This window comes from Dipodomys ordii, unplaced genomic scaffold (assembly GCF_000151885.1).
Source record: "Dipodomys ordii isolate 6190 unplaced genomic scaffold, Dord_2.0 Scaffold52, whole genome shotgun sequence".
NCBI lineage: Eukaryota > Metazoa > Chordata > Mammalia > Rodentia > Heteromyidae > Dipodomys > Dipodomys ordii.
This window is the reverse complement of record NW_012267268.1, coordinates 12708673-12721179: the sequence shown is the minus strand read 5'-3', so window position 1 is coordinate 12721179 and position 12507 is coordinate 12708673. Positions and strand designations below refer to the sequence as shown.

The window sequence follows — 12507 nt, the reverse complement described above, 5'->3', positions numbered from 1 at the left end:
AAGGGGCACCGATGGAGCCAGCTCAGTGTAGCTCTCTATCTGCCTCCGTCTATCCAACATCTCACCAGAATGGAAGGGGATCACTTCTTTTTTGCCATCCCTTTCGCTATAGCTGAAGAAGAGGAGAGGCTCACAGAGGCTTCAGGACACAGCAGTCCAGCTAGACAGGTCACCACTTGCTGTTTCCTGATGGGTCCTAGAACCAACCAAGGGTCATACACATTCTCTGTCTTGGAGTTTGCAGAACATTTGGGAGAATGAGGAAGTTATGTCACACAAGAAAAAGTCTTTCTAAAGTCCCCACACTCTGAAGGGGATTCTCAGAGGGTAAGCTCTCATTAAACAGTGGTCCAGGAAAAATAGGGATCCCCAAGGGAGCCTGAGAAGTGTAGGCAGTTGGGAAGATATGGAGTCCACAAGTAAACTGAGGCTGTTGGGTGACAAGTTATGGAGACATAATTTTAGGTCCTGGGTGGAAGGATGCAAGCTGGTCAAGGTGATATCAAAAGAGCCTATTGCTGCCACCTTATGGTAAAATGCAGAGAACCTTTTTTCCTGGAGAAAAGGAAATAGGAAAGTGGCCCTGGTGGCTTATACCTGTAATCACTGAGGAGGCTGGGATCTGAGCATGGCAATTCAAAACCAGCCCAGGCAGGAAAGTCCATGAGACTCTTACCTCCAATAAACTACTCAGAAAAGCCAGATGTGGTGCTGTGGCTCAAGTGGTAAAGCACTAGCCTTGAGCAAAAGCAGCTCAGGGAGAGCATCCAGCCCCAGAGTTCAAGCCCCAGTACCAGCAAAAAGACAAGACAAGAAAATAGAAGAATAATAAAGTGCAGGGTTGGGTGAGTTTTCCCAGTGAGTCAATATTAAGGTAGGGGGAGCAGTAGTTACTGGGACATTTTAGCACCTGTCAGCTGGGGCTGGGACTGGGCCTGACACTCTCCCTGCAGATCAATTTGCAGGTGAGAACACTAGTTTCACTTAGCCTTTCACCAGCCCAGCCTTGGCCTGCCTGCCTGCCCACCGGACTGTCATACAAGTAGCATACCTCAATTTTATCGACTTTTTTATTCTCTAATAGATTTTGTTACTCCTGGATGTAACATAGTTTTCCAGTCTCACAGACAAAACGAAAGTAAGTTTAAGCCAGATATCACTGGCTCACACTATAATCCTAGCTACTCAGGATGCTAGTATCTGAGGATCATTGTTCACAGACAGCCTGGAGTCAGACTCTTATCTCCAATTAACCTGCAAAAAGACATGGGTAGAGATGTGGCTCAAGTGGTAGAATGGTAGCTGTAAATGGCCAGAGTGTGAGGCCCTGAGCTCAAGCTCCAGTACAGGCCAAAAAAAAAAAAAAACATACACACACAAATTAATTTTCTTTGTTCTCAACAACACTGACTTTATTCTAGGTTGAGTCCTCAATAACCTACAACCTTTTATAATTCTTCCCCTTGAGAGTTTGAGAGTCCATGACTATGATGAATTTTTCCTCCTATGACTACTTTAAGCAAAGGAGATTATTGTTTAAGGAAAGAGATTTATCCTTAGAAATCTTGATTTCATCAAGTGTGAGCTCTTTGTATCTATGTCTGGAGGTACCAGACTAATCGGGGATTCAAAGTCTAAGACTTGGATGCTACCCAGTGTATATTGGCTACAAGAAGCCTCTTGGAAAGATGGTTTTTAAAAGAACAGGTTCCAAATAACCAAAAAAAAAGAATGTTCAACATTCTTAATCATAAAGGAAATGAACATGAAAACAACACAGACATTTCATCTCACCTCCGTCAAAATGACAATTTTCAAGAAAACAAATAACAAATGTAGTGCGGATGTAGGGAAAAAGAAACACTTGTAAATTAGAACAGTCACTATGGAAAGCAACATGGAAGTTCATGAAAAAACTAAATGTAGCTGAAAGCATGGCTCAAATGGTAGAACACCTTCCGAGCAATCCCAAAGTACTGGAAAGGAAAAAAAGAAAAGAAAACCCACAACAACCAAAATAACCCTAAAAAAACAGTTACCATATAATCCAGCTTTATCACTCCTGCCCAAAACGAACCAAAGTCATGAAATAGAGATACCTGGACACCTGCATTTATAGCAGTACTAGTAACAGTTGTCAAGTTATGGACCTAGCCTAAGTGCCTATCAACAGATGAATGGATGAGGAAACACATACATACATACACAACACACACACACATACACACACACACACAATGGAGTATTATTTAACCATAAAAAAGAATGAAATCATGTTGCTTTTAGTAAGATGAATGCAACTAGAGATCATCATGTTGAGTGAGATAAGCCAATCTCAGAGGGTAAAGACTGTGTTCACTCATGTGTAATCTAGACTGAAATAATAATGATAGTGAGAATGATGATGATGATGATGACGATACAATTTTGAAAGAGGAGCTGTTTGATTGTGGGAACCAGTAGGAGGGAGGACCAGAAAGGAGAGAATGATAAGTAATGTATATGACTGGAATTTATATATATATATATATATATATATATACACACATACATATACCCATGTATATACATATATAGGATAAAAGCATAATGAAACCCACTAATGATGAAAAAGGTAGGGTTAAGAAAGAGTAATAGAGATGGTGAATTTTTTCCTTTTTCCTTTTTGTCGGTCTTGGGGCTTGAACTCCGGGCCTGGGCACTGTCCCTCAGCTCTTCAGCTCGAGGAGAGTGCTCTACCACTTGATCCACATTTCCACTTCTGGCTTTTGGGTGTTAACTGGAGATAAGAATCTGAAGGGCTTTTCTGCCTAGCTTGGCTTGAACCACCATCCTTAGGTCTCAGCCTCCTGAGTAACTAGGATTACAGGCAGGAGCCACCAGCGCCTGGCTCAAAGGTAAATTTGACTGAGATATGTTATGTATGTATGGCATGTGTGTGTGTGTATGTATGTATGTATGTATGTAAATAGCACCACAAAACAGTTGTGATATTTACACTGAAGAACAATGCTCAAGAGCAGTATTTAGTGGATTTCTGCTGTGGATTTCTTACTGCTGACGTCAATGGTTCAGATGATGAGCCTTGAGCTGAGGACACAGTCACCTTTAGTTTGGATGGAGAGATTTGCATTTGGAGTGGATACTATGACGGGATGATACTCTTAGAACCTCTGGAATGTGGGGCTGGGAAGGTGGCTCAGTGGTAGAGCGCTTGCCTTGCATGCCTGAGGCCCTGGGTTCAATTCCTCAGCACCACATAAGCAAAAAGAAAAAAGCCAGAAGTGGCGCTGTGGCTCAAGTGGTAGAGCGTTAGCCTTGAGCTGAAGAACTGAGGGACAGCGCCCAGGCCCAGAGTTCAGGCCCCACGACCGGACCCAAAAAAGGAAAAAGAAACTCTGGAATGTGAGTGCCTTGCCATTTAGAACCTGTGTCACTGGAGGTCAGAGGGAGAGGCCCTGAGACCTCTGCTTCTGCTGCCAGCCTGCTGCAGGCCTGGGGATGGGAGCGTGGGCTTCCCTTTCCTCTCCAGCCCCTCTGAAGGGCGATGTGGCCAGGGAACAGACTACAGCAGCAGTTGGCCGCACGAGCGGTCGACGCGTCATTGCCGACCGGCCCGATGGGGGGCGCTGGCGGGCAGCAATCAGGCTTAAGTGGGCCAGGGGCCTGTGCGCTGTTCGCGGTGCTGCTCAGCCTGAGCCTTCAATCGCTGCCCGCCCACCCCGCCCAGCCCTTGTCATCCTCGTCAAAAGGTCAGTGGTCAAGGGCAGGGCTGGTTCAGGGTGTGGCCCTTTTGTCTGCCAGCCTGGCTGTCCCTTCTCCACTCTGGGAAGCAGGTGGTTGGGGGTCCTGGCCTTCAGACTTGGGTGTGGGGTGCCATGGTAGCTAAAGGAGAAGTGTTCCCTCGCTCCTGCTGGCCTTCTCAGCACAAAGCCCCAGGACTGCACCCGCCTGGCTAGGTGGTGACACACCCTTGGCTGGGCGACCCGTTGCAACAATGAGAAGTACAAGTTGTCTTGTCGAAAACGAACTTTACAACTTGGGGGGGGGGGGGGGAAGGGGAAACAAAGGAGGGGGCTACAATGCTTGATAAGAAATGTACTCATTATCTTGCCCATGTAATTGTAACCCCTCTGTACAGTGTGTTCACAATAAAAAATAAAAATTAAAAAAAAAAGATATGCCCTTGGGCTGATAAAAGATAAGATCCTGAGCCTTAACATCCTTTAGTCAGCCCTTGAACAGGGCTGCACCCTTTATTTTATTAAATATGATTTGAGAAGAGATTAGCCCAGCCTAGACTACAGCTCTCTGGGGCAGGTTTCCTTGGGAGATGGCCTCAGGCTGAGGTGGGTTTATATTTCCACCTGGGAAGAGAGTGGTGTGGCCCTGGTCTCCTTTAGTCCCATTGATGGTGATAGTTGGAGCCACTGAGGGTTGGAATCCTAAATGCAGGTACCTCACAGTTGGATTTGTCTCCACAGTATGTGGCAGGAGCCGATTTTCTGGGAAGATATTTGGTGGTCAGAAGGCAGCCTCGGAACGGTGGCCATGGCAGGCTAGTTTGTTGTATCATGGCAGCCACATCTGTGGTGCAGCCCTCATTGACAGATACTGGGTAACATCTGCAGCCCATTGTTTCCAGAGGTGCGTCTTCCAGGGCCCAGGGCCCAGCTGCTAGAAAGGGCTGCAGGAGAGAGGCACAAGGTGGGGTGAGAAGGGATGAAGGGTGTGCTCAGCCTTTTCCTTCCAGGTGTTGTTCTAGGACAGTTTACCCCCATAGGAATGCTCATGATTTTAAATCAATGTGACCTTCTAGCTGGGGTACCATCTCTGCTTATCACCTGACTCCTGTCCATGTCCTGTCACCTCACATTTCATCTCTCACCCCGGAGACACCCTGCCCTCCATGATAGTGTGCTGGTGACAGTGATGTGCAAATACTGCAAACAAGCTTTAGTTCCAAAAAGGTACCACCTCCAATTGGATTTTTTTTAATCTCCCATGAATATTACGAATCAAAAGGCTGTTGCACTCAGGGGACCTTTGGTGACAGTCCCAGGAGATGTCCACAGGCTGGTTAGCTCTTGACTCTGTCCTGTCCTTGGACATGCATACTGCACAGGCTCCATTCATATTCAGCATCCATGAGCACCAGACCCTATGCACACTGCCTGTGAGGAAAGTATAAGACCCATCTGGAAGCTTCTCATCCCACCAGGAGAGTGAGGCGTAGACACAGCTCCAGTGATCAGCATTGAAGGTGTGTCAAGAGAGGTGCACCAGGTCTATCCGGAGCAAAGACAAAGTGGGTGGACCTTAGGAAAGCAGAGTCGGGTCTTGAGGGGTCTAGGTAGGATGAACGCATGAGAAGTACATGTGGTGTGCAAGCCACTCATGTGCAGGAAATAGGAACGTTCCGTGGACTTTTCCATACCCTGAAAGTACTTGCTGAGAACATGTGTTTAGACAGAGGGCAGCTCTTGTTGAAATTGGTGAGACGGAAAGGGGGTCTTGGGCAATTGGCCCTTAAAAGGGGCCTCATCAGTACTAGATAAATGGGTTCAGTTTGACGTACCCTCAAATATTCCTGTCTAGCAATCCTTGGATTCTGGGTATGCTAGAAAATCCATCAGAAGTCCTCAAAGGAGAAATGCCCTGAGGCTGTAGACAGCAATCCAACTCACCTCAAGAGAATGTCATGAGCCGGGCGCTGGTGGCTCATGCCTGTAATCCTAGCTACTCAGGAGGCTGAGATCTGAGGATCGCGGTTCAAAGCCAGCCCGGGCAGGAGAGACTGTGAGACTCTTATCTCCAATAAACCACCAGAAAACCGGAAGTGGCGCTGTAGCTCAAGTGGTAGAGCGCTTGCCTTGAGCTGAAGAGCTGAGGGACAGCGCCCAGATCCAGAGTTCAAGCCCCACGACCGACAAAAAAAAAAAAAAAGAGAATGTCATGATACTAGGGGAGGAGGAACTCTGATATGATGGGGAGGGGTCTGGTTGCTGGGCAGTCAGGGAGTCAGCCTGACACTCAAAACAGACATCCCCAAACAGGTCCCAAAGGCCATCTGACTACCGGATCCTGCTAGGTTACAACCAGCTAAGCAATCCCACCAACTACAGCTTGAAGAAGACAGTGTATAAGCTCATTGTCCACCCAGATTATGACAAGTTCCACCGGCAGGGGAGTGACATTGTCCTGATGCAGATGCATACGCCTGTGGAGTTCAACTCCCACGTCTTCCCAGCCTGCGTCCCAAGCAATGCCACGAAGCTGCTCCAAGATAGGCCCTGCTGGATAAGTGGCTGGGGCATGATCACTGAAGATAGTAAGTACACTGCACAGGCAGGGATGGACAGGACAGAGGCTGCTCCCAGTCCTTCCAAAGCTTTGTAGTTCCCACAGTCCATGGTTCACAAGACTCTTTCTTCTTGGTTTTCATTGTTATTATTATTACTATTAAATTAGTCATGCAAAGGGGATTTTATTCAATGTATCAATTTATTAGTATAATGCATCTTGGTCAGTGTCACCCCTTCCGGTGTCTCCCCATCTCTTACTCTCTTTCTCTCTCTCTTCTTCCTTCCTTCCTTCCTTCCTTCCTTTCTTCCTTTCTTTCTTACTTTCTTTCCTTCCCAGTCCTGAGGCTTGAACTCAGGGCTTGGGCACTGTCCCTGAGCTTCTTTTGTTCAAGTGGCTATCACTTGAGCCACAGCATCACTTCTGGCTTTTTCTGTTTGTGTGTACTGAGGAATTGAACTCAGGGCTTCATTTATGCTGGGCAGGCATTCTACTGCTAAGCCACATTCTCAGCCCCCATCTCTCATTTTCTAATTGGAAATTTGGACTCTTTAACTTTAAGCCATTCAAGGATGCTGGGAGCTCTGCATATGATTGATACTCCCTGACTCTGAGGTTCTGAGGGCTCTCACTCCTGGAAGGCCTCATCCAACACGGCTTGCTCTCCATGGCCATAGAAGATACTAGGAACCCACAGGAAATGAGTGGGGCATGCCCTCTGAATTGAGACAAGCTGTCTCAATTAAGAACACCTGTCTCTGTGAACCCTAGCACAGGTGAGACTGGCCTGTTCTGCTAGCTTGTGCAGTTAGTTGATGATCTCATGTACTGGTGCAGCCCAGATCCATAGATTTAAGCCAGGTGTTGTTGACACACGCCTGTAATCCAAGCTACTCAGGAGGCTGAGATCTGAGGATCACACTTCAATGTCAGCTCTGGCAGGAAAGTCTGTGAGACTCTTATCTCCAATCAACCACCAAAAGGCTGGTGTGATTTAAGTGGTAGAGTACTAGCTTTGTGTGGAAAAGCTAAGGGACATTGGTTGCCCTTAGTTCAAGCTTCAGTACCAGTACAAAAAGAAAACAGAACAATCCATGTGTAATATTCATAATGAGGGGAGTATACAAACTTTAATCTTGTCATTATTCCCTAAATTATAGAATATAATGACTGTTCATATAGTATTGACCTGGTGTCAAATACTCTAAATCATTTAATGATAATTTAAACTATATAGTTTAAAGTATGTTTTTGTTTTTTCCTTTTTAGTTATTTTCTTTCTTTTTTTCTTTGTTTCTCCACCTCCCCCTCTCCCCTTTCAGTTAACCTTAAACCATGGTCCATCTTACATAGCTAGAATTACAAGTGTGAGTCACCATTCCTGGCTTGTTAATTTAGATAGGAAATAGCTACTTTGGGGGATTATTTTGTTGTTTTTTGTTTTGCCTTAGCTATCTTCAAATTGAGATCCTCATGATCTCTTCCTCCTAAGTGATTAGATTAAAAGTGCTGAGCCACTACACCCAGCCCAGATGACAATAGGTCAAAATGGTGAGTAAAAATGAATGGAATTTCAATTTGGCATGGTTTGTAGGGTAGTAATCTCTCAGAGATGTTCCACAGAGACATTTGGGACCAGACTTTCTTTGAGGTTTGTGTTAGAGCCACCATTCCTGCTCCTGGCCACTAAAGTGTCACTGACACCACAAAGATACCTTTCTAAGATGTTAGGAATCAATAGCAGGGGCTGATCTCCAAGACAGGTCAGAGCAGACTTAGAGGACTTGCTGTGGCATGGGACTGGTATCCAGGCCCTGGGTCTGCCACACTCGGGCAGCCTCTGAGCACCTGGGAAGGCCGTGGATCACAAGCACTTTACTGAAGGAGGCATGCCGCCACCACTGAGCCTCCACAAGGAAGCACAAAAAGCAAGGCTGCAGGCCCAGCAGACCCTTGGAACAGACCCAGCCTTTGTGCATATTACTAAGTTCCCCTCCCCAAGGTCCCCCAACTTCCAGCTTCTAATCTCCACACTCCCTGGGCTCCACAGAGTGGCCAGAGGAGCTGTTAGGAAGGTAAGCACAACCTTCTGTCTGTCATGGCATGCTTAGGATCAAATCTCAAGTCCAAGTCTGGCAGGGCAGCTCCACCACATTTATGCCAACTCTTCCACCCTTCCAGCCACACAGACCTCCCGCCTGTTCTCATTCACTTCAAACCACTTATACTGGCTCTTAATGCCCTTCCTACACCTATCAGCACATCTTCCTTGCCCCACCATCTAGAGTAGGTGCCCTCCCTCAGTGAATAAGTGTTCTCTCTCAGTGAGTAGGTGTTCTCCTTCAGTAGGTGTATCTCCTGAGTGAGTAGGTACACTCCCTCAGTTAGTAGATGCCCTCCCTCAGTCAGTAGGTTCTCGCTTTCAGTGAGCAGGTGCCCTCCCTCAGTGAGTATGCACTCTCTCTCAGTGCATAGGCTGCACCTGACCTGTTCATTCCTCCCACAGAATTCCTGCCTGAGCCAAGACAGCTGCAGGAGGCTGAGGTGATCCTCCTGGACAACCGTTACTGCGCAGTCTTTTTCCAGCCTCCTCACCCCAACAGCACTGGGCATTATGTTGTGAAGGATGACATGGTGTGTGCTGGGAACTTTAGGCAAGGAGTATCCATCTGCCGAGTAAGTGCGGCTGGCTTAGGCTCTCCAGCCAAATGTGATTTCCCGCTCTTACCCTGGGCCTTTACCCTCTGTCTTCTCTGGGCCATGTGCAAGCCCCATCTTCTTCTTGAACCTGGACTGGCCTGAGATGTCAGAGGCCCTAAAGAGCACAGCTCCATCCAGTTTCACTGATCTTTAAGAACTGTGGCCAAGCTGGGTGCCCTCATACCTGCACTTCCAAGGCTGAACATGGGAGGTTGACAACCAACCTGGATGGTAAAGTTTATGAGACTCACCTTGGGGTGACCGTGTCCTCTCTGGCTTTCTACTTTTCCAACCATTTGGCAGAAGCCCTGGTTTGAACTCAGGGCTTTGGGCTTGATAAGCTGGTGCACTCCCACTTGAACAATACCTCCCCAGCCCTATATTTTATTTTGTGGATTATTTTTTAGTGAAGGTCTCTTCCCACTTGGAGCCCAGGTCCTTATCTTTTAGTTTTCTTTTGACTTTTTTGCTCAGGACTGATGCTCTACCACTTGAGCCACACCTCTACTTTTGGCTTTTGGCTGGTGAATTGGAGATAAGAGTCTCATGGACATTTTTGCCCATGTTAGCTTTGAACAATGATTCTTAGGTCTCCACATCATGAGTAGCTAGAGTTGCTGGCCTGAGTCACAATGCCCAGCTGACTTCTCTGTTCTTATGTGGGTGGCATTTTGGAGTTTCCTCTTGAGATCTTCACAGAGGGCATTAATGTGAACATCCTGACATGCTTGCTTAGTGCACATGCGTTGGGTTTCTGGTTGAAGATGTCTGTGGTGGTAGAATTGTCATGAAGAATGCACTTGTTCATCTCTTGAAGATTGTCCAAACAGCATTCCAGCAGCCTGCTTGTATCAATGTGCATTCCCATCAGCAGTGAATGAGAATTCAGATTGTTCTACATTGACAATAGTAATTTTGGTTATCTCTCATTTTCATTTTATGTGTGTGATTTTTAATTTGCATTTCACTGGTGACTAATAGAGACAAACTTTTTTCAGATGTATATTGCCTTTTTGTGTGTGTATGCAAGGGTTGGTTTGTTTTCTGAGTATGGAGTTGTCATATATTGAATCACAGAAGCTTTTTATAGCTTATGTATATGAATCCATCATTGGGCATATATATTAAGAATGTTGATTCTGTTTTGTGTGTGTGTGTGTGTGTGTGTGTGTGTGTGTGTGTGTTGGTTGTGGGGCCTGAACTCTGGGCCTGGAAGCTGTTCCCCAGCTCTTCAGCTGTAGACCAGGGCTCTACCACTTGAGCCTCAGCCCCACTTCCGGCTTTTTCTGCTTATGTGGTGCTGAGGAATCAAACCAAGGGCCTTATGCATGCAAGGCAAGCACTCTACCACTGAGCCACCTTCCCAGCTCCTAAGAATGTCGATTCTGTGAAAGCTTTGCATTTCATGATGGAAAACTGAAACCCAGCAAAAAAAAATAGACATCCCAAGATGAAAGAATCTGGCCATAGTGAAGTTTGGAGAGGCTCTGACTATCTTAAAAGCTCTGGACCCCTCCCAGGCATACTCATGTTTTCTCCTTTCTCTTTTGCACCTTCTCTCTTGCTTTTCCTTTCTCCTTGGTTGTCTTCACAGCCTTGAAACAAACCATGTTAATCTCCGTCATAAAACACTTGTGTAAGCTGGGCACCGGTGGCTCACGCCTGTAATCCTAGCTAGTCAGGAGGCTGAGATCTAAGGATCATGGTTCAAAACCAGCCCAGGCAGGAAAGTCTGTGAGACTCTTATCTCCAATAAAAAAAACCCACCAGAAAACTGGAAGTGGCGCTATGGCTCAAGTGGTAGAGCGCTAGCCTTGAGCTGCAGAGCTCAGGGACAGCATCCAGGCACAGAGTTCAAGCCCCATGACTGATAAGACAACAACAACAACACTTGTGTACATATTCTTTGTTCCCCACAACCCTCTCCCGATTCTTAGCAACTACTTTCTATCTGGCCTTGCCACTGGAATGCCCTTGCTTGCTCTCCTCATCACTTCAGCTCACTTTAGCTGGAGTTTGTGCACACGCTTCATCAACTGCTGTTAAAAGTTTTTTTGTGTGTCTGACTCTCTTTTCTCTTCTTCTGGATACCAGAAGATAGACACATTTACTCCATGTCTCCAAGGATTCATCCATCTCCAATGCCTGCCACTTGCAGTCCACCCCTCTGTGGAGCTGTCTTTTGGTTCCAGCTCCTCACCAGACCAGTCATAGGCAGCACTGTTTGCTGCTCAGTACAGCTAACAGTTTGTTGTTTACTAAAAGAGCCCCATTAAGGGATGGAGGACTTAAGTAAAACAAAAAGTATGATGGGCCAAGAATATGACCAAAGATCACAAAGCCAGGTCTCCAAGCTGGCCACTTACATGCTCGCATGGGAGCTGCACAGCATCTTCTCCCATGTGGATGGGAGGACAGAAGGCATATGTTCAGTTCCTAAGGCCCCTGTGTACTCTGCAGCTCTGTGACTGCACCTAGCATACTCTCCAGGGTTGCCTCAGGAGCATTATGGAGTGGGCCCTGGGAAACTTAAATTGCTCAGATGATTCTTAGACATCAGAGACTCCCTGGAACCCACCTTGTTCTTTCTGTCCTGGATAAGGATCTGTCTTGACCCCACAATCCATGTCTTCTTTCTTTTCAGGGAGATTCTGGGGGTCCCCTCGTCTGCCCCTATAAGGATGGCTCCTGGTATCTGGTGGGGCTGTCCAGCTGGAGTGTGGCATGTTATCATCCAATGGACAGTCCTAGCGTCTTCACCAGAGTTTCCTACTTCTTCGACTGGATTGAAAAGAACAAACAGGCTTCGGGTGAGCCTGAGCCTGGCATCATCCCTCCCAAGGATGACGGCCCTGCTCTGGCTGGCTCTCATGGCCAGGGCTCTCATGGCCATGGCTCTCATGGCTTGGCTCTCAAGCCAAGCATCTGCCTGGTCCTGCTGTCTGCACCGCTTTTGCTCAGGAGTCTAAGATAGCCACAGCACCGATGCCCAGCCTTCTCCTACAAACATTGCTGAGCACTGCCTCCCCACGTTTCTATATCTGGGCTCATTTGTCCATCTGAGGCCGCCTCTTCCCAGACCTGACAAAATAAACAATGGAAACAGCTTCTGGCTTCTGTTTTTTACCCATCTGTACCATCTCTCATGCCCTGCTGGGCTTTAAGTTTTCCAGAGTTGGAAGATTGTTCTTCTTTCTGAGGAGGGATAGCTAAGGGGACAGATGGGTATTTGAGCTGCCCTGTATGAGTTGGAGCTGAGTTGTTCTCTCTCTATAGACTGAGGCTCAACTCTTGTCCATAAGGAGGCTTCCAGAAGACAAGCTTAGGGACTTATCACGTGGTTCCTGAAACATGCCCAGGTTAGCTGTGAAGTAGTACCTTCCAGGCCTTCTGGTCACAGAGGAGTTACAACTAGATTGTGAAGGGTCTGGAACAATCCTCCGATCTGGAGTGTGGACCATAAAGTATTCCTCAGAGCTCTGTTTCAGAGGTCAGCACTCAATC

The 12507-nt window shown here is 46.8% G+C and overlaps 1 protein-coding gene across 1 annotated transcript; it reads left to right on the top strand.

The window, feature by feature from the left end:
- The first annotated feature begins 3501 nt into the window (after positions 1 to 3501).
- Positions 3502 to 11977, top strand: LOC105988912 (serine protease 40-like). Its single transcript, XM_013020676.1, has 5 exons — positions 3502 to 3752; positions 4456 to 4647; positions 6057 to 6331; positions 8810 to 8979; positions 11648 to 11977. The coding sequence occupies exons 1-5, from the start codon at positions 3502 to 3504 to the stop codon at positions 11975 to 11977; spliced, it is 1218 nt and encodes a 405-aa protein (XP_012876130.1).
- Positions 11978 to 12507: the final 530 nt, after the last annotated feature.